The following is a 25,783-nucleotide window of genomic DNA, read 5'->3' on the forward strand; positions in this document are numbered from 1 at the left end:
AGATATTGATACTTCGTCACCCCCAGGACCCTACGGTTCGAACCAACTTCCCTGTGATAGGGATACCAACAGTGGGCGCTCACGTCCTGATGCAGAAACACTCGCGATGCAGAACACCTCATCAACCATGCGCGTGTACTTGCTCACAATCAACTACAATGGCCATCTGATGCATCGACGTCAAAGTCCCAGGGATTCTGGCAGCATTTTGGCAGTGACGTGACGAGGGAAGCCCAGTAGACGTGGTCTGCAACATGTTGGCACACTCCCACCGGCCTCCAGTCATGGTGCGTGGGCGTCATAAGCTACGTATGAAGTCTCAATCGGTGTATGTTTTCATGCCGAGACAAAGAGTTCGCCTTCATAACCTTAAACCCTCATCGATACTCCAAATTCATCACCGGGACCGATGGACCAATTTCAGATATAAACTCAGACCATCAGAGCTGTCGATCCTCGATTCACAATTTCACACCATCACTACAAGTTTCAACGACATTCCACTTGCGCCATTTTCTCTTAGTAGTCACAATTATCCTTATCTTACACCTTCTACAATTACTACAAGATGAAGACTCAAATTACCATCCTAGCCTTAGCTGCAATTGCGGTCTGTAGTCCTGTCCACCTGGACCACCGTGCAGTCCAACTCCAAAGCCGCGAGACTGGAACAATAGCAAAAGAATACACCCAAGGAGGCTGCCGTGATGTCATCTTTATTTTCGCCCGGGGCTCCATGGAAGTCGGAAACATGGTAAGTCCCCGCCCCGCTTCGGAGTCCCGTGTCCGGACCAGTCTGGACCGTATTCGCGATGTGAATGTGGGGAAAGACACATATATACATCAGATGACTGACGTCAAAAAATTCCAGGGCTCAACCGTTGGACCCCCGACTTCAGATGGTCTAAAGAAGAGGTACGGCGACAACAAGGTGGCAACAGAAGGAGTTGATTACGCCGCTGGTCTGACGACTAATTTCCTCCCCGGAGGAGCTGACCCCGTCGGTGTCGATGAAATGAAGCGGCTTCTGACCGATGCTACGAATAAGTGTGGCAAGTCCAAAATCGTGGCTGGAGGGTATAGGTATGCATAATATTCGGTGACGGCATAGTGAAACATTGACAAGTTGAGACTGACAGAATGGATGTTATAGCCAAGGAGCTGCTACCGCTCATCGCGCGATCGAGAACCTCCCCGATCCAATCAAGAGCAGAATTTTGGGAGTCATCACCTATGGCGATACCCAAAACCAGCAGGATAAGGGGCAGATTCCCAATTTTCCCAAAGACAAACTCAAACTCATTTGCAATGAAGGCGACAAGGTGTGCACCGGCACCCTCGAGATCACGCCTGCTCATCTTGACTACGAGCGTCATGTTCCCGAGGCAGTTGAGTTTTTGACTGGGAAGATTGGCAATCTCTGATACCAGCTTTTGCCTAGAGGCAATTCTGCTGGCGCAACTATTCTATCAACATGTCAGGTATGATCGATTAGAAGATTCTTCTAGATCACAACGAAGCGAGCGAGAACGGCGCTAGGGAGTACTGGAATCATTGATGCGAAATTAGGTTTTGTGATTTAAGTAGGGCCGTCTTGATTACAATTCCTTCCCATTGATCAAAAGTTCATATGAATTACATGCAGTCATGCTCACAAAGTCTTTCTCGACCAGATTCAAGGCAATTAAAAATATCAGTCTACTTGTAATTTCTCTAAGTTCTTCGTTGAGGCTCTTGAAGGCCCAGAACATCATAGGTTCTTCTGAAGCTTATGGGTGACGACAGCTGCTTCTGATATGACACAACCCAGCCTTTGACGCAAGGATTTGCTGTTGCTGCCCGACTAAGCAGTACATACATGACGTACTCTGAGTATTACTCTTTGAGCATATCCGAGTGCGATTACAACGACGTGTGTCGACAGCGTATTTCCAGTTCCTCGTCCCAGGTTAAGCCATCCTATCTTCTTTGATGATGTCAGCTGCCCTTTCGGCAACCGCATAGACAGTGCTCTGAATGTTGCCCAAGGGCTCAATCAGGAAGACACTGGCATCGACAATGCGAAGACTTTTCGCCCCATAGACCCTAAGTCGATCGTCGACAACGCCACCATCCTCCCGTGGCATCATGACACAACTGCCTGAAACATGGAACACCGAAATCTGTCTTTGGCGCACAATGTCTTTGGCGGTCTCCAGGTCGTTACCCTTCAACTCGGGCAAGCTTTTGCCTCCAGGCTTGAGTGGCGAGCTGAAAGGTTCGGTGCCTACGATTCGCTCGACGAACTGCACGTTGCGAGCCAATAGCTCCAGGTCGAGGGGATCAGAGTTGTACTTCGGATCCCATGTCGGCAACACTTTATAATCGGGGCTGGTGATGTGGACCGTTCCCCGAGAAAACGGATGGTTCAGCACCGTCATAACAGTGATGTAGTTCTCCGGTCTGGAGGGCAAGATGTACTCAGCCATGCTGGCCGGGTGATCATTAATCGTGATTTGAGACGGGAAAAGCAGGTATTCGCTGCTTGGCTCGTCCGATGTCTCGATGAGAGATCGCACTAGCTTCCCAGCTGGTGAGCTCGCATGATTTTCGTGTGTAGCTAGCAGAGCTTTCTTCGCGTCTTCTGGCAACAGCCCGGTGTTGTCGGCGAGAGGCGAGTAAGCAGCGCTGATGGTGCTTTGGCCCAGCGGACCCTCACGCGTAGCCATATACTCGCCGACAACGGCGTTGAGGATATTCTCGTCTCGGAGAACGTCCGCTGATGGGACTCCGTCGTTAACCTCGAAGCTCTGGCAGACGATCGGTGGTCCTGCAGGTTCTCTCCAACGTTGGGGTTATCAACCACAACGGGAATGCCATGACTCTCAAGCAAATTGCTCTCACCAATACCAGACAGCTCCAATAGCTGAGGCGTTTGGAGAGTGCCTGCAGCAAGGACGACTTCCACTTTGGCCTCAATCGTCCTCTCTTCGCCATTCTTGCTGACAATGCGAACACCAGTCGCAGTTACGCCGCCATGGGTGGTATCAAATATAATCTTCTTCACCTGTGTCTCGGTCAAGACCGCCAGGTTGGGTCGTGCAGCCACCTCCTGCGTGTAGTAAGCGCTCGCTGCGAAGCTTCTTGTCTTATTCTCCGGATCGATGCTGCACGGGTTCTGGAAAGCACCGTAAGCCTTTCCGCTCCGAGGATCGCCAGTCACGCCGAGGCCAAGCTTGTCGAACGTGCTCATCCACGCAGCATTCATAGGGCTACAGCCTTCACCGAAAGAGACTTGAATCGGCCCTTTTCCAATCGGAGTCTCGTCGTGGTAGTCCAGCCCGACTATGTTCTTTGCGGATTGAGGAGGCGGGTGATCTGTGCCGAACTTGCGGAAATAAGGCGTGAGCTCGTCGAAACTCCAGCCGGCGTTGCCAAGCGCACTCCAGGCATCCAGAACTCCCCTTGATGGATACAGCATCAACATGAAGTTCAAAGCAGAGCTACCTCCAAGCATCTTTCCTCGTGCTTGGTTGATCCTTCGGTTGTTTAAACCAGGCTATCGACCGTCAGCTTGCGATTGCATTTAGTCGGCCAAATGGGCTTCTTTACCTGAGGAACTGAGGTAAAATCCCAGTCATATTCATCTTTCCCATAGACACCTGCCACCAAGCCAGGTGTCAATACCAAAGTATCAGCACTCTTATCGGCGCCAGCTTCCACAACGAGAACACGAGTGCTGGCATCTTCGCTGAGGCGAGAAGCCACAACTAAACCAGCTGTTCCTCCACCAACAACGATTTAATCGAAGGGAGAATCGAGGTCTTGAGAAGACGACATGGCGTTTTTCTTTCTGACTTTATTGCGAGTGTTCTTAGAATGATGCGGGAGAGAAAGTCATCAATTCACAACGAGGGGATTTCTTGTCTCAACTTCCGCGACTTCGAGTCTTCGCCTCATGTCTGATAACAGGATGCATGTTCATTAACATCCCATAGTCAGCAATCGCAGACATATTCAGCCACCTGCATGTTACTAGCCTGTACAAGCAGAATAGGCCGCAACACCCTGGTCAGAACCCACTGTTGGATTCTTTGGTTGCATTCGTTGGTTGTTTCTGGGTGAGAGGACCAACACAACCAGGCCAGGTCTCCATCCCGTTTTCTTTATTTCCCGTCCAGTAGCTCATAGGCCTTCAGCGACTTTGTTTGAAGAAAGCGATGTGAGTCGGTGTTATTTCCACTTATAGATAAGGCGAGATTCACTGTATCCGTACAACGGGTCAGCGAATTGGTGCCGCTCCTATCCACAGACAGATGTGTGGAGTGATGGATATGGGGACGCATGTACTTCGCCTAGTCTCCAAATCTCCAGTCCTCCATGAGTCCATACCTAGAGGCTAGGTGCCCGTACTTTGACCTACAATGTCGAACTTAAGATTGTGTCCACATGTACGCTTCCAAAATCAGGCACCAGACTCTCAACTAAGTCGATCGAGGCATTCAATACAGAATCTTAAACACGGTGCACATTAGCTAGTGAATTTCATGGTATTCACAACGAGCTTGCCGATGAAGCCAGAAACGGACGTTGTCCCGCAAAGCCCCAGTCAAGTCCATCCAACGGTTGGAGCTAGGGACGGCACCGCGGATCTCGTCCCGCGGCGAAAACTCCCTGCGCCGCACACTCACTTGACAGTATGCGGATCGGCGCAGAACTTTTGTGTTGATGGCGCAAGCTGGTGGATCGCGGCAGGGGATTTCCTGCAGCCTGCAGGCCTTCCAAAAGCTGCAACGCAGGGCCGCGCCGCCGCAGGCGACATCCATCGTACCATGCCAACAATCCCAAAATGTGCTTAGAGAGCGGTTACTGAAAATCTCCCGCACTATTCTGGCCGCCCCCTGAGGTCACTGAAGCGATAGTGAAGAGGAAAAATAGCTGTCGCTGGATTGGTTATCTTTTTGCTATGCTCTCGCTGGCAAGCCAGGCCCGAGAGCTTGAACATGTGTCTAGTAGTAGTAGTAGTAGTAGTAGTAGTAGTAGTAGTAGTAGTAGTAGTAGTATTTAACATCATTAGGGACAGGAGCCTAGCTATCTAATTAACTAAGCCCGATCAACCAGAGCGCCCTTTGGGTATATAATATACCGTGCCGCTATAATAGCGTACGATAAGTTAGGTAATCTATAATATATACTTTTCTTCTTATAACTAATGGTTGTGGAGTTATTATGCGTTAAAGGTTGGAGCGGTTTAGTGCAAACCGCATTTGGGAAAAAGTTCGTCGCTGACTGATTGTTACGAGCTGGACAAGGCAACCAACTGTGGCACAAAGCAAAAGCTTCGATAATGATGACTCCGGTCATCATTGTCCCTTGTTCTGCATATATAGCTACGCGCCCACAGTGACAAGTTGCGGCGGGCGTAACACTGATATTCGTCGCTGACTGATGAACCACGTTAGAGTAAACTTAAGAGCCTATTAAGGCGCTCTAGAATATAAAAATAATAAAGGCTTATAAATAGTTACCGCTATAGCTTAATAATAAAGTATAATAAAGACCCGGCGTTAGCGCCGCGAGCGCGCCACCTAAGGGGGACGGGAAGGTAATATTACGGGCTAGAGCCCGGTTAAGATCTCTGACCTTACTAGAGCGCTATATATACCCCTTTATCAAGAAGCTATCTGACCGTAACTTATAATAACGTGAATGATAAGCGAGTGAGACAGACAAGCGAGTGAGACACAAAACTGCGCCGATGAGATAAACTGGCTTCCATATCAACATCAACAGCATCAATTCAATTCAAACTACTCATAATCCTCATCTTCAGACATCTCTTCAATAAACTGGCACGTTCGTGAATTGTGTCCCGGGTGACCACAAACGCCACACCGTCGCTGACCTGTCTCAGCCCTCAGTTTGCGACCACTAGTACGACGCATTTCCTCCTGAACCTGCGCAGTCACATCTTTCTGTGACTGTATATCTGCTGCGTCAGCTACAGTAAGACTTCCTCCATGTTGTAGGCGTGTTTTCTTAGTTCTCCGTCGTCGACTGAGTTGGTTATTCTCGTCTCTAAGAATCTGTACCTCAGATCTAAGTAAGGCTACTTGGTGCATGATGCCTCTTGTACCTTTAGAAAGTCGTTCAACAGCCTCTCAAATAGAGGTTGGGGAGCTGCTTTGGTGACGAGTGATCCGACTCTTAATAAAGTTGGATTGAGAGCTTGCCTCTACTGGGTTGTTTGGTGTCCTTGAAACCCAAGGCGGAGGTGTCTGTGGTAGTGATGCTGGAGGCGTTGGAGTGTGTAGCCGGATATCCAGCTTTGATAGGACGCTTTCTGCACTCAGAGGAACAAGCCCAGCTCCTCTAAAACCCCCTTGGATGTTTTTTTCAGTCATCGCTTGACTAAATGCGCTGCGATATGCAGGAAAGAAGTCCTCCTTTGAGATGTGGGTTACGCCCCGCCGCATCTTATCCTCAATTTGTTGCCCATACGCCGTCTTTAGCGGACCAAAGCACCCAACGTCAAGGGGCTGGAGTAGATGAGACGAATGAGGCGGCATACAAAGTGTAACGATCTTGTTTGCCTTGCAATATAGCTCAAAGTCTGTTGAGTGGTGATTTTCGTGCCCGTCGACGACAAGGAGGCGATATTGGCCTCTCAAACGTGGTTTCGTATGACGATCATAGTGCTGGATCCAATCTAGGCCTCTTTCATTTATTGTCCATCCGTTTTCTGACGTCGCAATGACCCAGTCGTCCGGGAAACCTGACTCTGTATACCAGGTTGAGAGGTGATATTGGCCTGCAACGATGATGTACGGCGGGACGTTATAGCCTTGCGAGTTGATGGCTTGAATCACTGTAACCCATTCTCGATTACCAGGCTGCGCCATTTTTGTGTTTGAACGCCTTTCAGTACTTGTGACAACCATGCCAGATGCAATCTGGCCCATCATAAAGCCAGTCTCATCAAAGTTGTAGATATCAAACTCATCGATACCATACTTCGCGATTGTGTTCTTCACAAGAGCGAACCAGCCGCGAATAGCCTCTGCATCCTCGCATTGGGCCCTCTTGTAGTCGTACCTCCGAAAAAACCGCGTCCGCAATTGTGGTTGTCGTTTGACGAAGTTTAAGGCCCAGCGCTTCCCAACCGGAGGCGCGTCGCGATCAGCAAGCAGTCGATCAGCCATTTCTTCCACACCACGGATCCGGGGAGGGAATGATCGGGCATCTAGATCGAGAATGTGATCAACTAACGTCTGCTCTTCTAGCAAAGTAAGATTCCTCGAGTTTGGTATCCTGTCGCTTCGAGATGTAGAGCCCTTCAATCGTCGACTCAATGTTGCATGGCTGACCGAGTAGATCGTAGCTGCAGCCCGTGCACTAAGCTCTGGATTGATTCTGATAGCTTGAAGGGCCAGCTGTATGCCTGACTCATTACTTCTGGATGCCATGATGTGTTGTGGAAGAAACGTCTCCATTTGTGTTGAAGCATCATCGGCGCAGTTTTGTGTCTCACTCGCTTGTCTGTCTCACTCGCTTATCATTCACGTTAACCGATTATTATATTTAATTATACTATAGGCCGGAGCCGGTCGAGATGTCCGGCTTTACTAGAGCCACTATTCTATTATAATATACCGTCGAGTCCGGGTATATTATACTATAGCTATACGCAAACCCTTATAATTCCTTCTTTTCCTCCTCAGCTTAGAATAGTCAATCGACGGCACCTCTACGTTGAATAAGCCTAGGGGCCAGCCCCTTACAGTTACGAAATAGGAATAGTATTAGCACTCTGTAATCAGCCCATCACGTGCATTATCACGTGATTCTCTCATTTTTTCCAATATAGCACCTTTCCTTGCTCGATCCTATTTGGGTTAATACAAGCCACTTTTACCACACTTCATATGCCCATTGCTGCGTGCCATAATTCGTGACAATATGTACGTCTCAAACATCCATCTTACCTAGCCAGGCACAAATGAGGGATCATGGATCGATCGCCATGATCGACGCAGACCGCACGGCGGGCTGTGCCGTCTGGACTAATGACGGGAGCCCGTGGCTCCGGATGGCCAAGGCGCGGAACGCGTCTCGAAGTGTCTTCCTAGTCATGGGTTTCATTTTCCGCCCTCTCAGTATAGTGGCCATCGTTTCTCTTCCCCTTGCAGACTGTACGTCGTGTTTCTGAGCTTTCCTCTCATCTCTTCTCCTCGTTGTTAACTCTGTCCCCGCATTGACGGCAGCCGCGCAAGCATGGAGAACCACGTCAAACCCCTGAAACGAAGGCACACACCTCTTGACGGGCCTCATTGCACCTTCCTAGATGCAATGGAGATGTTGGACACCAAGAATCTCCTGTATCGTTTCCTGCCTCACCTTTTTCCCCTTCCCGTCCCCTCCCTGTGGAGAATTTTCTGCCTCACTGTTTGAATATCTGCTCTTGTCAATTCGGTTCCGTCATCCGAGTTTGGCGTTTGACAGCACGGAAATCTGTCGCCTGCAAACTTTGACCCGGCTCTCTTTGTTTGGCGCTTAGACGATACAGTCAGGTTTACCTTCGCACTGGTATGGTTGAGAGGCAGGATGGGGAGGCCCCCCGAGAGGATCTGTTCGCCAGCCAGCCGCGCGCCGTCGGTGACTAAGGTGAGTTTGACGTGGACCGGCGGCGGCTGCGCGCTCGTGTGTTTTGTTTTATTTGGGACGCTGCAGATGTCGTTTCTCTCAATCCGTTCATCTGACGTTGACCTGCAACGCATTGGCTAGGCGCTAGGCGCCTGAAGGACAAGTGAGATATCTGACCGCTTGCAGCGCAGTTTCCGTATCCGAATTAAGGTCAGACTGTTTCAGTGGCCATCAGATAGGTGGCTGAGTCAAGTTCATTGTGAATTCCTGGCTGCGTTTCTGCGAGATCTGTTAGCGCTCTTGATAACGGGCTCTTGTTTTCCGTTTCACTAGCGAAGCAAGCATTCACATATGAGCTTGTTCCTCTGTCTCCTGGAAGTCAACCGGTGGTCCGGATGGAATAAAGAGTTTTCCCTGACTGTTTGCAGTCAGGAGGCGGCTCAAGTTTGGGACCACACGCTTTCAAGAGGCTTGGCGACTGATGGTTCAACAACCAGCATACCGGTGACCGGTCTCATGCAATTCCCTCCGTATTCTTACCTAGTAGTCTATCTGATCGTGAGCTAGCATCAAACATCTACTGCGTACCAAACAGCCTCCTGGCCCATCCCATTCTCGTCTCGAGAGCAGCCTTGGCAACATCTGACCCTACAGCGAGGCCCAGTAAGTCGAACCCGTGGAATCCACCACTCCAGACATGCAGATCCGCCTGCACGCCGCTATCCCATAGCTTCGTAGCATACGCCACGTTTTCATCCCTGAACGGCTCCGCAGTTCCGACGTCGATATACGCCGGCGGCAGTCCGGACAGGTCCTTTGCTCTGCCCGGCGCAACATAGGGACTCACGTCCGCATCCTCCACGCCCGCCTTGTCTCCCAAGACGCAACCCCATGCAGCGTTGTTATCTAGCGCGTCAAAGCAAGTATCGTTCCTGAACTGCTTCTTGGAGATGCCCGTGTCCCTGTCGTCGAGCATAGGATATACGAGCAGCTGCGCGCAGAGCTTCGGCCCTCCCGTGTCCCTCGCCCTCAGTGCCGCTCCAGCCGCGAGACCGCCGCCGGCGGAGACGCCCGCGATCATGAGGCGCGCGGGGTTGATACCTAGCTCCTGCGCATGCTCACTTGTCCAGAGAAGACCCGCGTAGCAGTCGTCCTGCGGCGCGGGCGCCGGATGCTCTGGTGCCAGGCGGTACTCCACGCTTACGACGACGGCATCAAAGTCCTTTGCCATGCGCGCGAACGGCTGGATCCCAAGGAAGGCGTCGCCGAGGACCATGCCACCGCCGTGGTAGAACACGATACCTGGACGTTTGCCGCTCGCCGTCTTTGGGTTCCGGGGCTGTAAGATGACAATGGGAATCTCCCCGTCCGGTCCGGCGATTGTGCGGTCTTCTACCAGTAGTCTTTCGTCGTTTCGTACTGCTGCTTGCATTGGTGCCATTGCGGTGGCTCGTAGTTGTCGCCCATGGACTATGCCATCCCTTGATCGCGGGTAAGCTGTCATGCGGTCCAGGGCCGGGATCAGTTGGGCGTCGTATGGCGGCCGGGGGAACAAGTTTTCGGACGACATGTTGATTGATGTTTTTTAAACTTGGTCACTGCTTCGAACTTCGTGGCTTAATCTTGATGCTAGCAAACGCTGATATCTTGAGCCTTCAGCTCCTTGGTCTTAAGGTCCATTTGATGCGATCTTAACTCTGTATGAAATGTCGGGTCCAAACTTTGCCGAGGTCCGCGACTCCGCGTTGAATCCTTCGTAGATTTTGGTTCGCTTCTTCAGACTAATGAACACCGGTGTGCTATAGTCGGGCGCTAAGTCCGATTGTGTCTGGATCACCATACCTGTAGATGTGTGGTCTCCGCGCTATTCCTTAACAATAACCCGGTGTGAAAAGGAACATCGGCACAATGGGGCTTTGAGTTCCTCCGCAATATTGACGAGAATGGCAATCGACTGCTACCCCGCAGTAGCTCTCGGAGGCTTGTCGGAACCCTTGCGGGTGATCTGGTGCCACGGCCTACTGGTAGTATTACTACGCCAGCGGACTTAGTAAACCGAGCTAAAGTGCGAGGGAGTCAAAGATAGCCTCGGGTGGCTTGTCATTCGTGTTTGATACCAAGACATTTTCACTGATATTCCCCGCTCGCGTTGGAGAATGGCTCGCTTTCGGGGACACGGAGTGTACTTGTCTCACTCCGAGGCCCCGTCTCCCAACAAGTGAATGATCCCGAGGCCCCGGGAGAAGTCTAAACATCGTGATGTAGGCGATTTTATATCATAATCTTGAGAAGGGAGTCCCCTTTGATTTAGTTACAATTGCTGGTGTAACAATTGGGGAAACTAATTTCCACCTGAAACCAACAGAAAAGCCTTGCTGTGAGATTGACGAGATGATTTTGAGTTTACTCTAGATTGTGACCTAGGAAGGAACTAGAGTGAGTTCCTTTGTGAAGGCTCCAGCTCAAAGCACTGGTCGCAGAGGCAAGCTTGTCCAGCTTCCAGAAACCTTCTTACTTATCCTGAAGCCCAGATGCGGGGACAACTGTTGTAGCCATCCTCGTGTCGACCGTGTGAGTAAGCACCAGCAAGGAAGCACTAATACTGCATTGCTCGGCAATCGTATTCCTTTGGGTGATGTGTTCTTGCAAGCCCCATCTGACGTGAGATTATGTGTAAATGGAGTATCCGACGCATTTCCAGCCCTATGGATGATCTTCAGAAGGGCTCGCAGCCTGGGGAAAATGCCTAAACACTGCAGGACAGTCCGACAGTCCGGATTGGTAATGTCTGCGATTGTTCGGGCTGCGGTACAATAGGTAGGCTCGAGAGTCCTTGGCTACCGAGGCTACCTTCAGCCTGGGCTAAGGAATTTGCTACTGGCGATGTCTACAGTTCAGCTTCACGATTAGTCCATAGATGCATACGCCCGTCCTTCTGGCAGTGACTTAAGCCACTCAGAATCGCCTCTTCTTTAACACTAGGTACGAGCAACATAACGCACCTTCCTCTATGCTGGTTCTTGCCTCCGTCATTTTGTTCGCGATCGCGGCTCTTTAAGGTGAAGTGAGACCGAGTGTCCCGACATGACCAACATTCATGGTCAAGGAAGGAAATATGAGATGATGACAAGTGAGCGCAAAGCAAGAAGCCGGGCCGAGAATGGCCAAAGTTCTAGACTTTTGGGACTTTTGGGAAATGGAGACGCGGAAAGTCAATTTCTTGCACCTTCATCTTGATGGCTCAGTTCCCCTGATCTGATGCCAGGTAAGATTATGCGAATGTCTGTGGGCAGGTTTTGGAGGGCGGTTGGAGGCGAATCCGCTTGTTGAGTAAATCGTAGTAGAAGATTTTAACGTTTGCTGTCAGGCACCGCAATGCCTCGGCCTCCCGAAGACGGCACGGACGGAATAGATCAGAAGACCTACGGTAGGCCCCGGTGGCGTTCTCATCATGATCGATTGAAAATTGGAGGTTAAGCAAACTAGTTTTTTTCTCTAAAGAAGACTAACTAATCTTGGATTCCCAAGACGCCTTTTGTTTGGTGAAACGGACTAACCTCTGTTGGAAGGCAAGTTCGCGTGTTGGCCAATCGGCTCACCTCATCATTCATAGTTTCATATCAAAGCTCAACGGGGTCTATTACGCCAACATGCTTCGTCGAGGAGAGCGACACTCAATCGATTCGACTTTATTTGGGAAATGGAAGGTGCTGCAAAGAATCGTTCTAGTAACGTTCATTCAGGTCTAGGTTTGGCGCACTCTCGTCAAAGAACAGCTGACGTCCAGCAAGCCTACCGGGTGTCAGTGCAGACAGGCTGTTGCGATTTGGCAATGTCCGCACCCCGAGACCGTGCCAATTGTCAATAATTAGACTTCCATCAGTGTGAGTGTCAACTCGGATCTTATACCCAGTTTGATCACTGTACCTAATCTTAACTGTGGGATAGAACTGAGCTATTGATTGGGGGGTGAGAGATTTGCCACTATCTACTTGGGCATTCAAAGCTGCACTCAAGAGGATGAGGTTGATCGGCCGTCATGTCCACACACAAAAGCTTCACTGTCATCGAATCAAATGCTTCTAGACACGGCATATCTTATGCATCCCACTGATGACGAGCGACGCATTGCCATAACGCCACTACTGTAGAGAAAGAGGCAATCGAAGATGAACTTCAAACTGCGCTGCCTAATTGAGAGCCAACATTCATCAAACATCCGGTGCGACATGATAGTGGGCGATGCCACTTTGCAGGAGGTTGCGAGTGCTCACCGGTGATGGCTCCTTCAGCTGTGAGATTCTGTCGGCGACCGAAATCCCAGCCCCGTCAGCAATTCGGGAATCCCAATCCTATAAATCATTCTGAAGGATCGCGGCTGAATGAGATGGCATGTACCGCAGCAAGCACCTGTTGATACGAGGGCATCATCAAGCTTAAATGGCTCCCGTCAGCACTAATGGAGTATATGTTTGTATAAATAGCACCCAATATGGGTAGGGGGGAAGCAGGCACATGCTGTTCTTAATGTAGAAACGCATGCGGGATGTCAAAGACAAAGCCATCCAACCAATAGGAGAGCATGCCGCTTATTGCGTGCCTTCGATGCCGACATGTCACCCTCCACTACCCATTTGAGCCTCTTCAGACAAACATCGATCGAGGAGAGACTCATGATCTCAAACATGTGGACTTTTGAACTAGGGACAGTCCTTATCATGGCGATGTTAGATGACTAGTTGACATCAGCCTTCCTGTAGGGCCACAGGGCCCAACTCCACCCCCAATGATGGCAGCGACGTCAGGGCCCGATCTCGATACTAGCACCACATCTATCTGGACATATCGGGTTTAATGCCATGCAATGTTGAGGACTGAAGGCTTGATGCGAATCATGAGATGCTTAGAAATGGCAATTAGCCTCCATACTCACATGCCGTGTTTTGCCATCTGAACCTAGATAAGCATCAACAAATATTCTGAAGTGAGAGAGTAGCGACGATCAATGGCTTCAAGTTGTGTTTTGTTGACTAGAGCTCCCTGGCGACTCCATCTTCCGGGACCCTCTGCCGACCCTCTGCCGTAAAAGAGGGTTGCATGGAGTGACTATGCAAGCTTGAGGACTACGAGACGGTTTACGTTGAGGGTGGTCGGTAGACTTTCCCTATGCAATCCCGGAACCCAAGAGACGAACCCCGTATCCGTATTCGCTGTGATTGGCAGCAGACCGGCTGATCGGCTACAGGCACACACAATCCGAGCCTTGCGATCCTACTACCAGGTTACTTTTTTCGGACGATGACTTCGACCGCAACTCAGCTGTGGTGTGTTGCGGCTGGTACGTGGGATGCAGGGCGTCGATGAATCGGTGTTATGGTCCATGTACGCCTCACTAATACTATGTGCCGGCTGCTTACCGGCTTCCTACCGGCCTTCCTCTCCTCCCAGTCGCTTTTCTACGCTCTGGATGTTTCATTGGGTGCCATAATAACTCCATCATGTTTAAAGAGGATAGCCCAAGGAGGCCGGGTATGTCGGACGGTCATCTCATCTTTCACAGGCTGTCACGGAGCTGCCTCAGAACGTCAAAACCCTTTGACCGTCTGGGGCGTGATAGGTCGCATCCCATGGGAAGTGGCTCAATTGGGAGGGCATGCTCGTCGTCTTTTCAATCAAGGCCCAAAGTTCAAGATCGGACTATAGGAAAATCATAGCGGGTGTAGTAGAAAAAAGGGATGGTGCATGTATCCGCGCGGGTGTGTGGCGGGCAGACCCTGTCGCTGAAACCCCTCCTCTAACTCTATCAACCTACACACAGATCCGAGTGACGCACGCCACAAAGAGGATCTTGACACGGCTTTGTTCTGTTTCCGGGATGACCAGACAGTAAGCCTCCTTGGAAGGACCGTACACCACCTTTCAGGGTAATCAAGTCGTCAGTGTTTCCAGCCGACTTTTCCGACCGGGGCCTGGGTTGCACGAAATCCTAGCTCTGTTTAACCCTCCGCCCCTCCTCTTCAACAGGCGGTGGTCAACCTCATATCTCGAGGTGGTGCAAGGTGACAAGTCTGCCTTTTTCTTTTCATGTGCTAGCGTTCTTTTGATTTTTAATTCTTCTTCGAGATCGGCCATCGAAGGCATCTGACCTACTTTCCCACGATACCACATGCTGGCATGGCTTAAAACTAATTATCATCGCATCTGAGAGAATCTTTGAGAGGCATACGAGGCCCTCATTCATCTCACGCACCAACATGTGGCTCCTCAAATTCGCTACGATAGCGGCAGCTGCAGCAGCAGCAGGCCTTCAACTGGGGCCTCTGCAACCAGTCCAATTGGAAGAGAGGCAACTTGCTGATGCAACTTCTTTCATCGCGGAGCTGCCAACCGGACAACAACAAGCTGACCCAACATCGACGACACCAACATCAACAACGGCGGCCGTTGCAACAACTCCACCCCCTCCACCTCCTCCGCCGCCGCCTCCCCCACCAACCTCAACATCGACAGCGTCGACTACAACACCGCCGCCTCCCCCACCAACCTCAACATCGACAGCGTCGACTACAACGCCGCCGCCGCCTCCACCTCCACCGCCAACGACGACGTCTACATCGATATCGATTCCACCGCCAACCACCGTGAGAACATCTACTTCCGTGGCGCCGCCTCCTCTGCCGCCTCCTCCTCCAACGACATCAACAACGTCGCAAGCTCCATCTACTACGGCAGCTCCACCGGTATTTTCTCCGCCCCCAGCACCAACAACGACAACGACAAGCCAGCCAAGGACAGCAACATCGATGCCGATTGCTTTGCCGGCTAGCACGACTGGCGCTGCAGTACAGCAGCCTCCTCCACAAGGAGTAGCCCCCCAGCCTCCAACTGAGCGACTGGTTGATCCTGCCCAAGGTGCCTTTATCGGCGGCGACCCAACGACTAATATTGATGTACCGGTTACATTCCTCTTCCTGTTGCTCTTCGCGGCTGGTGCGTATACGCACATCAGGATCTACCGAGCCAATGCCAAACGTGGTCACAAGTTCCTACTCTCGGATCTCATGTTCGACTTCTGTATGGTCAGAACCGTTACCTGTATCATGAGAATCGTGTGGGCATTCGAGAAGGGCCGAGTAGTAATTCTGGTCGCACTCATCGTCCAATTCGGAGGGTACGTTTCAAGCCACTCCTCGCAACTAGGACCTTTTACTAATTGAAATTTTAGAGCTGTTGTGGTAATGGTGGTCAACATTTTCTTTGCTCAAAGAATTGTTCGGTCGATCCATCCTCACTTTGGATGGCATCCCGCCTTCCGGGTTTTCATCCTCTTCTTCCTCTTCTCGGTACCGGCCGTGGTTGTCTCAAACAGTACGTCGATTGGTGTCTCATTCTTCAAGATTGAGGACCAAGACCGCGTTGACACGGCGCTCAACGTTCTCAAGGCGGGTGTCTCCTGGATTATGCTTCTCGCGGTCTTGCCAGTCATTATCGTCATCATCGCAGCAGTGATCCCTGGTCCTAGACCTGAGAGATTCGGGCAAGGTGACACTCATCAGAAGATTGCGGTCCTATTCATTGGCGCCACTTTATTGATTGGTGGTCATGCCGTGCGTCTCGCGGCAACTTTGATGGCCGAGCCACCCAACACACCCAACAAACTCTTCAGCAGAGAGGTCTTTTACACTACCGGTTTCATGTTGGAAATTTTCGTCGTGGTATTCTACGCCGTTGCCCGTATCGATCTTTTGTTCCACGTTCCCAACGGATCAAAGGGCCCCGGAGACTATTCCAGGAAACCGAAGCCTGGCGAAGAAGACTATGAAGCTGCCCTCCTCACCAGAGAAGAGATCGAAGACGAGCTTGCCGGACTGGGCCACCCGTATGAAGTCGTCGACTCATCCGGCCTGGGTAGAGACGGCTCTGGCCGCACCATTGTTGCCTTCAGCACAAGACGTATGAACGGCGAGAAGCCTGTCGTACTACCGCCCAGACCAAAAGCATACAGCCGTGTCAGATCAATCAGTGGATCTGTCAGGTCCATGCGTGGCTCCATGAGGTCCGCTGGCGGTGGTATTTCTCGGATGATGTCAGTGCGCAGGTCTGCTGCGCCGTACCTAAACGAGGTCGAAGTCGGTCAGTCTGAGTTCAGAGACAATCCTTTCCAAACACCACCGGTCAGCTACTACGGTGTAGCACAGCCGCTCTTCATTCAATCGCGATTTAGCAGATACACAGACCCTGAAGACGCGAGGACACCGTTGCGACCAGAAAGCCAGGCGACGTCTGGAGAGATCCCACTGAGTCTTGATCGTGACGGTCACGGCCCTTACGAGGGACGTCCCCTTGCTCGACGGTCATCAGTACAAAAGTTTACAGCGCAGGAGCGGGAGGGGAACCCCATGAAATAGAGGGCTCATGAGTATGAATCTAGACAGTACATGTGGTGGTATACCGGGAAGGATATTATCGGGGTCAGTTTGGTTGCTGGAATAACAGCAGTATGATGAAATTCCAGTACATATTTGCCAATTATTGTATATAGTAATCCACGTTAGTGTATAAATCTTCATCCCTTAGTTACTCATATGTCAATCTTTATGAACTTCTACCGCATCGACGGAAGAATTGAGGGTTATTCATCCTATCATCCCATGACATGTTTCAGACGTCTCTATCGTTGATCTTGCCACCTTTTTATTATTCCCTTAGGTCTACATGTAGTTATATTGAGAGTCAGTGGCTAGTGGCACACGTACGAGTACTGCTCAAAAAGGAAGAGCGAGTACTTGAAAGTACACCGGTTGAAGCGAAATTTGGTCCCTCTTAAGTTCAAGGTATATTAATTCCGAGAGAGATTCTCCAATTTTATGTGTGACGGTCGCTTAGCATGTTCGTGACGGACCCTGCCGCAATACATCCCCGCGCCCATGCCCAAACTCCTGCTTGATCGTACACGTATTTTATCCTTGTTTTAATGCTTCCCAAGACCGAGCAATCCCATTAATCCGCCCAAAAGTCCTCCTCCTCCTCCACCTCCTCCCGCCGCCGGAGCTTCTGCTGGGGGAGGGGGCGGGGGATTGTCAATAGCAGTCGCTAGCCCGACGGCGGTCCCGTCCGGCATCACAGCTTGGCAAACAGTCGTGGCACCGGGAGGGGCGGCCGGTGGACCTGGTGGGGGCGCGGCAGGGAGAGGATCGACGGAGGTGCCGCCAAAGACGCCGATGCCTTGATCCAAAACGGTGCTGAGAGCCGTCGCGCTCTTTTGAGCGTCACCGGTGAGTTCGGGAGGAGCTTTGCTGACGAGAGCCTGGGCGAGGGCGACACTAGCGGACTTTTGACCCTGGAGAGCAACAGCCACCAGCGGTGTTGCGCCCAAGGAATCAACCAGAGACTTCTTAGCTACGACGTCATTGATGGTGACCTTGACGTTGTTGGTGAGAGCATCCGTCGAGGCCTTGAGGTTAAGCGCATCCTTTTTATTGAGGATTTCGGAACCTTGGACCTGGGTCGTGGCATCTTCGATGGAACTCTTCACGTTGCCGACGGCGTTCAAGAGCTGGATACCGCCTCCGAGGGTGACCGTGTTGGTGGCTTTCACAGAATTGTCGAGACCCTGAAGCGCAGAGTTGATGGTGTTGAGGGCAGCTTGAATCGTAGCCAGGTCGCGTTTATACTTGGCATGTTGTATAGAGACAGGAGCGGCGAGGACTATGACCGCAGCAAAGGTAAAAGACAACAGAGAACGTAGTAACATCGTGAGCCTGCCGGAAGCCCGTCTCCTTGGACAAAAAGGATTGAATTTCTGCTTCCTTTAAGATTACAGAGAGTGTGGTGGGGAGGGAGGGAGGAGACAAACGAGGAGGAACTTCAGATCGTTCCAGCTCGGTGGGTTGGATTATGAGGTGACGGATAATAGGTGGGCAAGGAACCTGTGAACGAGGTTTGCACACGACTACGACGTCCATATAACGCGAATGAGAGGGAGGAGGTGATGGCAGGGCCAGGCCCATCCCAAGGCGACTTGGCTGCCGCAGGTCCCGATGTCACCAATGAGCCTAGCCTGAAATTTGGGACTGCCGGCTCTCTCATGAGGCAAAGTTGGGACGGTCTTGACTTTCGGTGTGGGAGCAGCGCCATCCGCGATGTGAGCGGAGCGTTGCTTCCTGCAGGCTGTCTCCTATCAACAGGGCCAAGGTTGTAGGAGGTTGTGCAAGATGAAGCTAAGGGTACGGCGATGTGATGACCGGCGAGCTGCGCGATTTGGTAATGCGAGCCACATACATTTCATATCGGTCCCCTAAAGAAGCAACTTAGTTCGAGTTCTAGTTTCAGGTACCGAAAGTCCAGACGATTCAGACCACTCGAGTACGACATGCTAGATATGTTATCTTCCTACTCCCACCGGCTCGGTTTTCAAGACGGAATCACGTCCATGCCGCCGACTCAATACTGGAACAACCACTGCTTGGCTGCAGCCCTTGGCGACCTGAAGTTCGATCAAATTTCATACGTTAATGCAGTCTTATTCGTGTGAAATATCGTGCGAAATATCAAGATATAGAACAATTAAAACCCACGACTGTGACGTGAGGGGATGTCGTCGAGTCAGGCATGACCAGCTCGGACTACCCCATGTCATGTCATCGAATGAGTTTCCCGATTCAACATTGATACAACCTTGACTCTACCCAGACCGTCTCAACTCTTTCTCGTTTTCGTTTCACAACTCGCACAGGCTTTGTTTCCTCAAACAGGGCATTTATATCGTCTAATTCCGATCCGTGAAATGATCAACCCATGGTGGGGGAGGGGGGGAAGCAGGGCTTAGTTGACAGCGGTCCCCTAGACTAAAGTCAATGTCTCCAACCTGTCATCGTCCAAGCCAGAAAACGGCTCTGGGATTTCGTCATCCTCGAAGTTCAGGATACGAGCAGTTCCTACCACCTCGAACTCCTCGCCTCATGGTCGGAGGATCAGCTCTGCCATTAGCCCGGCCCCGATCACCGGCACGTCACCGGGTTGGACTTGGCCGTCGCATACCGCGAGCATGCCTTGACCAACCAGGCAAAGGCTCAGGCCCTGACAAGCCAACAATACGCTAGACGTTGTGTCAATGTCTGTCATATTCTCGTTCATCATTGACCAGCCAATGGACTGTGCATTGGGTCTCTCGCAGCCTGCGCTCGCGCCTCGTCCACGTTGAGGAACGGATTTGACGAGTTTCTTTGTCGACCGTTGTCTTTCGGGAGTGAAACCCATCATGAGTCCCCTGTAAAAGTTTGCCCACCAACGCCTTGTGACATCCACCTTGGTCTTGATTTCATCGTCCTTTGTCTTCTTGGTTGCTAAACTCCAGTCAAAATGAGAGCACGTGAAGCTTCAGCGCCACGTCTCCGAAAGGGGAAGAATTCTAGGCTCTCAGCAAAAAGAAACTATTCGTCTACTGCAGGTAGGACTGCACGTGAATTCTTCATATCCTCGCGGTAGTTTACTGTCGTTGAAAAGTGCCTTGTGCTTGGTACCCGGCATCCGCTTGTCATCGTTACTGGCGGCAGCCGCCGAGCCCTGATTAATAATTGTCCGGTAATGCGTCCAGTTTGTAAGAGGCTAATTGCCGAAACTTCGTCAGGAACAAGTTGTGGAGGATTCGAAAGCAAGTCCCACTGATCTTTGAACCCTCCAGGGCTGACTTGGCTGAATTCTGGAACCCACGACGGCAATCCGTCCACCTTATCTCTGCTAGACCCCAGGTGCAAAACCCAAAATGAACCCGAATAAAGACAGAGGGCCAATGCGAGGTACTCCTATACTCTGGTGACGGGTTTCGTGTAATCCGGATTCGGCAGGCTGATACCGAGCCTTCCGAGAAGGTTATGGAGTGAAAAGCTCTGGTCGCGTTTGTCCAATGCGTTTCTCCTTCTGATCGTTACTATCAATCGGGTTGCAAGATATGCCGAGATCAGCTCTTGGGTATCCGAGTCTTCGTATTTGTCTCTGAGTAAGGCTGGACCGTAATTCCCTTTCATTCCAAACCTGTCTAAGACATTCATTGAATCGATCTCTCTTGATCGGTGACCAAGTTTGCGACTCGCGAGAGTGGTCCAGTGCTTGAGACAAGCATTCAAAGATACCCAAGAAAGGGAAGACTTTCCTAGCGTGACAACCACATGCCAAGATAAGCACAGTTCTTGCAGCGTCCATGTCCTTGTAAACCAAGGGACCTTGGTCAGAAGTACGATGGCCTTCAAAACGTTTCTGCTTGGCACTACATGCGTATAAGCCTACATGTAAGCTTTAGGATCAGACATAGCATATGCGGCCTTCACGGTCGCTTCCGCAAGGTTATGCGGAAGAGGAATAACTCACGCCGCAGTATCGAGCGCTTGATATTTGGCGAAGCTCTCAGAAAGAGTCCCACCCATCTGCATCGTCGAAACAATGACACCATTAACTTATCCGGGGACTCGTCCGTACTAATCCAGACAATTGTGCACATCTCCCGTCAACTCCACCTGGATGTTTTTCTCCGGGATGTAGGACTGGTTAATACAAATTGCATCAATCTAGAGCACGCGTTCTTGATCGGGATACCGCAAATCACGCAAAGCTTCTAAACAGTTCTTCGTGACGTCAACACGGCACTCGCTGCACTATATTGAGTGCTCACCACATCTCCTGCCCCAGACGTACGACAGCGCTTCGTATGGTCTTGTACCGTGTAATGAGTTTCCCAGAGGTATCTCTCTCAGCTCGCATCGGAGTAGATCGTTCAATGAAGGAGACGGGCTTAAAATGACAACGCAGATTGATCTCTCGCTGTTGAGCGGCTTATGAGGAGAGCTTCTGCCAGGCCAACTCAACAGAAGTACGAAGATGCTCCTGGTACGAGGAAGAGAAACCCATGAATCGAGCAGTACGTTGACTCCAGTCCTCTCTTACATGTTGTGGAAGTATGGATTCCTGAAGAGGCTGGGTCTGGCTATTGACTGAAGATCGAATGGGGCGCCCTGATCGAGTCTGTGATGGTAGGGACTCTTTATTAGTAGTCATATTGATCGTAGACGACTCGTCTTCCTGTAAAGAATTAATGGGATGGAGTATGGAGTTGTATAGACTCTTCTACTCCTCTAGATGCTCAAGGAGGTACTCCATGCCAGTCATGACTTCCCAGAGACGACCATGCCCATCCCCCTTACCCCATCCCTCCGTCCTCTTCGTCTATAGGTAGAAAGGCTTAAGGATAGACTTGACTTTAACCAAGACTTTCCAATCTTCTGAAGAAAGGAGGTTATCGTTAGGTATCCTTTTATTGGTATTGTACTGCTCCTGGACCCAGTTGATGTAGGTCTCGATCTCTGCCCTCTTCTAAAGAGCTCGATGGATCATGAGGTAGGTGTAATTCCATCTCGTCTCGTTGTTGAGAAGAAGATATGACTCCTGAGACCCCTAGCTGAATAGCTCGAAGTCTGACCCAGCATCAACCTCTTGGGCTGCTTTCCTGAATCGCTCAGATCGCTAAGGAGAAGCCCTGATGAACTTCACGATGTTGCGAAGCTTACTAACAGGCCCGGTCTTCCTCCAGAGTTTCAGATCTTCCTCCTTATAATGGATAGACTGGTAGAAGAGTGACTTTGCGATCAGTACCAAAAAGAAGGGCTCGTGCCACCAGGTTGAGTATGTGGCCGTAGTATCGTATTCTCCTTGCCTGATAGTCCCCCTGATCCATTATAGGGTCGAGTCTCCTGAAGAGGGCAGAGATGCAGGTATCGTTATTACTGGCGTTGTCACAGACCACCACACCCACTTTACCAGTGATATCCCATTGCTGAAGAGTCTCGTAGATATTGTTGGATATGTTGGGACCGCTGTGATCGCCGCTTATGTGGTTGAAGGCGATGAGACGAGACTGGTGCTGGCCTATACTGTTGATGAAGTGGGCAGTGACTGTAAGGTAGGCGTAGTTGTTGGGTGACGTCCATAGATCAAACCCAATATGGATCTTAGTGAGGGCACTGTGGAGTTCATCCTTGACGTAAGATTGCCCCCTAGCGAAGAGAATGGGAAGATAGTCCATTATTGAAGTCCTACCCTATGGCACCTGATTAACCAGAGAGGAGTTGTGGAGTTGTAGAACTTGTTGAACGAAGCTATCTTGAAAGTGGTCGAATGGTAGATCGTTGGTGATGATGGTGGAGAGACAGAGATCTATGACAGTAGCCACTTTCGACTTGGGTATATGGGAGATCTTCCTCCTCTTCGATGAACGAGTGCCATGCTCTGAGCTGTGGAGAGTCTCTCCTGAGCTTGTCTCATTGGTAGCAGAACCCCATTGTGAGACTTGATGGCATCTGTATATAGATCAGTTAACAATAATCATACCAAAGGACATATACGTACCTGCGAAGATGGTCTGCAGCAGCGCTAGAAGCAGTAGCAGCAAAGAACTCTGGCTTTCCTTTACTGTCACATTGTTGATAGCACCAGTAAGCACCAGCTGGCCCCTTATCATAAAGCTCAATAAGGAAGACCCTATGGTCCTTAATCCAACTCTTCCTCCCCCTGCCTCCTTTACGGGCCAGCTGCTCCTCAACCATATATCTCTTATTCTGCTATATGATCGTAGGGAGGTCGAAGATGGATGGATTCGAGGGAAGAACGATATAGACACTGTTGGCCACTTGAGTTGTAATTCTGGAGGGGGATTGAAGTAGTTGAAGTACGTTGGTAGGTAAAGGAGTGGGGGATAATATCTGTGAATAGCATCGTTAGTTGTGAAACCAAGACATCATCATGCCGGGGGAAGAAGAGCTTCCTGGATGGATGGGGAAGCCCTTATATAGGGCCAGGGAGAGAGGAGGGGGGGAGTGGCTGACGTACGGTTGAAGTCATCATGGCAAAGGTAAGCAAGCCCAGGATGTTGGCGATGTTGCTGATGTTGGCTGCTTGTGAGGCATGAGGAAGAAGAAGAGACGTAGTAAGAGAGCGGTTCCAGTGCTTTTATACCCATATCCAACGTCTCTGGGAGTCATAGATCACTCAGGAGTATTGTCTGAAGAGAAAATACAGCCAGGAGGGCAAAAAAGAATATCGCAAAGCTGTCAGGATTAATGGTGCTACATACAGAAAAAGAAAGCTGACCACGTTAGGGCGTGAATATTCGCGATAATGGCATCCCATTGGCTATATGCAGGCTTATATAAAATACCAAGCCAAATCAACCCAATATATCAAATTCCGGTGGTCAGAAGTTGTTTGATTGATAGTTGGGAATAGCCTCAGTTGTTTGGTTTGTTTGGAAGTTTGATTGATAGATTGGCTTTAGCGGCAGCGCTGGTATCCCCTTTTGTGGACAATCTTTCCCCGTGGCGAGATCTGCCTCTCTTCAGATGATGTAGGACAGGCTGTTGCCATAAGAGCTCAGGAAAGTAGCTATTCTAAGGAGGGTTACCAACTCAGATGTTACTTCATCGACACGGATGGCCAGACCTTTGGACTTGCAACCGTGTGCCAGGAAATACCCCCCTTCAAAGGCACAGCATCAATCGCAAGCTTGCCCGTCAGCCCCCTCAAGTGCAACCCGGAGGCAGAGACGATCAGGAACATTTTGATCCGTCGGGGGCGACGCTTTGCAGAGCTCTCTGGCTTCCATCACAAGAAGTGCAACGGTCAAGAGTGGTACATTGGGCGCAAAGATGCTTTGCAGCCGAGAAAGGTATGTCAGTCGCCAGCCCTGATCCTTTCTCCCAACTTACTCAGTGCTAATTCATCCGGCAGTCAACCGAGCGTATCATTTTGACGCCGAAACATTCAACGATAACAACCCTGCCAACACGGTATGCCTGGAACCCTTAAGCGCAGATCAAGACGACGTGGCTGCGTTTGAAAGGTCTTATCAGTTGGCCAGGGATAGCGAGTTTTTGTTGTGCGCAAGTACAGTTCGGGGTTACTCCTTGAAATCGAAGACTTGGGGTGAGTGTCCGCTTATCAAGGTTGTTAAGCAATTCCATGCTAACGAGACATCCTAGCCAGATTCACTGTAGACAACGTCGGCGAGATTGAGTGGAACGACACCTGCGCGTCGAACCTCATCCTCCCTAATGGATACAAAGATCTATTGTTATCTCTAGTCGAGGAGCAGATGCTTGCTGAAGATGGCTTCGATGATCTCATCGAGCAGAAGGGTACGGCAAGCTCTCATCCAGTCTGGGTGAAGAACATAGAACACTAACTATGTCTGGGCCAGGGGTTGGTTCTCCTCCTCAGTGGCGACACAGGTGTTGGCAAGACTCTGACAGCTGACGTCGGTAAGTTTCCACCAGCTATTATCTTGTCTAGCAGTAAGCGATCTCCCTAACTTATTCTCCAGTGGCCGAGAAAATGCGCGCTCCTCTATACGCAGTCAGCGCTGGCCAGCTCGGATTTGATGCCGAAGAGCTCGAGGAAAGGCTCAAACTAGTGTTAGAGATTGCGTCTAAGTGGGACGCCGTACTTTTACTGGACGAGGGCGATGTCTTTCTCGAGAAGCGGAGGACATCTGATCTTCACCCCAATAGATTAGTCTCCAGTGAGTTGCTCCAAAACCAAAAGGGAATGACTCAACCACCGCACTTTGAAATCTGACCATGTTTGAGTCTTCCTTTAACTTCTGGAATACTACGCAGGCACTCTGATCATCACTACAAACCGTGCCGCGGTCATTGACGAGGCAACCAAATCGCGTATCCACATCAACATCCGGCTTCCCGGGTTAACTATTGAGGCCCGCAAGAGCCTTTGGGAGAATCTGCTCAAGGAGAACAAGATCAAGCACGGTCTTGTCGAGGCTGACTTCCAGTCTTTGGCAGAGATTGATGTCAATGGAAGAGAGATTGTTGGTATTCCTTTCACAAGGAATTTGGTTCGAACCGTAGGGTCCTGTGGGTGACGAAGTATCAATATCTCTGTATTGATTGATTCTGCGTAAGGAGTAGAAGGGAGATTCCAACCGGAGGTTGGGTGGGTAGTCGAGGTCTAAGTGTACCCCCTCGAGGTGTCCCATGCTCTGCCCCTACTCGCGGCCGAATTGGACTTCCAATCCGACAACATCTCAATTTACCAACATTCTTTGTTCATCAATCAGTCCCTTCGTCAGCTCAATGTTTACACAAGGTAGGCGTGGGGC

At 50.5% G+C, this 25,783-nt stretch overlaps 6 protein-coding genes across 6 annotated transcripts; 3 read left to right on the forward strand and 3 right to left on the reverse strand.

Annotated features, from left to right (window-relative positions):
- Window positions 1-568: 568 nt before the first annotated feature.
- Window positions 569-1,424, forward strand: BDP81DRAFT_458821 (cutinase-domain-containing protein; the record flags this gene model as incomplete). Its single annotated transcript, XM_060593463.1, has 3 exons — window positions 569-754; window positions 872-1,083; window positions 1,154-1,424. 3 exons carry the CDS (start codon window positions 569-571, stop codon window positions 1,422-1,424), a joined length of 669 nt encoding a protein of 222 aa, XP_060447919.1.
- A 525-nt stretch (window positions 1,425-1,949) lies between these two features.
- Window positions 1,950-4,135, reverse strand: BDP81DRAFT_512230 (uncharacterized protein; the record flags this gene model as incomplete). The annotated part of the gene is made up of 4 exons (XM_060595789.1): window positions 1,950-2,789; window positions 2,828-3,538; window positions 3,592-3,758; window positions 4,063-4,135. 4 exons carry the CDS (start codon window positions 4,133-4,135, stop codon window positions 1,950-1,952), a joined length of 1,791 nt encoding a protein of 596 aa, XP_060447920.1.
- A 4,673-nt stretch (window positions 4,136-8,808) lies between these two features.
- BDP81DRAFT_420758 (Alpha/Beta hydrolase protein) lies at window positions 8,809-10,477 on the reverse strand. Its single transcript, XM_060589870.1, has one exon. It carries the CDS (start codon window positions 10,190-10,192, stop codon window positions 9,200-9,202), a length of 993 nt encoding a protein of 330 aa, XP_060447921.1. The 5' UTR covers window positions 10,193-10,477; the 3' UTR covers window positions 8,809-9,199.
- A 5,245-nt stretch (window positions 10,478-15,722) lies between these two features.
- BDP81DRAFT_368874 (uncharacterized protein) lies at window positions 15,723-17,234 on the forward strand (the record flags this gene model as incomplete). Its single annotated transcript, XM_060586573.1, has 2 exons — window positions 15,723-15,793; window positions 15,848-17,234. 2 exons carry the CDS (start codon window positions 15,723-15,725, stop codon window positions 17,028-17,030), a joined length of 1,254 nt encoding a protein of 417 aa, XP_060447922.1. The 3' UTR covers window positions 17,031-17,234.
- Window positions 17,235-17,593: 359 nt separating this feature from the next.
- Window positions 17,594-18,376, reverse strand: BDP81DRAFT_313453 (hydrophobic surface binding protein A-domain-containing protein; the record flags this gene model as incomplete). The annotated part of the gene is made up of 2 exons (XM_060583893.1): window positions 17,594-17,679; window positions 17,791-18,376. 2 exons carry the CDS (start codon window positions 18,374-18,376, stop codon window positions 17,594-17,596), a joined length of 672 nt encoding a protein of 223 aa, XP_060447923.1.
- Window positions 18,377-23,512: 5,136 nt separating this feature from the next.
- BDP81DRAFT_391441 (P-loop containing nucleoside triphosphate hydrolase protein) lies at window positions 23,513-25,546 on the forward strand (the record flags this gene model as incomplete). The annotated part of the gene is made up of 7 exons (XM_060587547.1): window positions 23,513-23,521; window positions 24,134-24,338; window positions 24,397-24,591; window positions 24,648-24,829; window positions 24,866-24,926; window positions 24,989-25,186; window positions 25,284-25,546. The coding sequence occupies 7 exons, from the start codon at window positions 23,513-23,515 to the stop codon at window positions 25,544-25,546; spliced, it is 1,113 nt and encodes a 370-aa protein (XP_060447924.1).
- Between the last annotated feature and the right edge of the window lie 237 nt (window positions 25,547-25,783).

Source organism: Colletotrichum phormii (genome assembly GCF_030913505.1).
Source record: "Colletotrichum phormii strain CBS 102054 chromosome Unknown BDP81scaffold_5, whole genome shotgun sequence".
Classification (NCBI taxonomy): Eukaryota; Fungi; Ascomycota; class Sordariomycetes; order Glomerellales; family Glomerellaceae; genus Colletotrichum; species Colletotrichum phormii.

What these genes read in the sequence shown, in the direction of transcription:
- BDP81DRAFT_420758 (XM_060589870.1), bottom strand. Translation starts at nt 10,192, where the DNA reads ATGTCGTCCGAAAACTTGTTCCCCCGGCCGCCATACGACGCCCAACTG.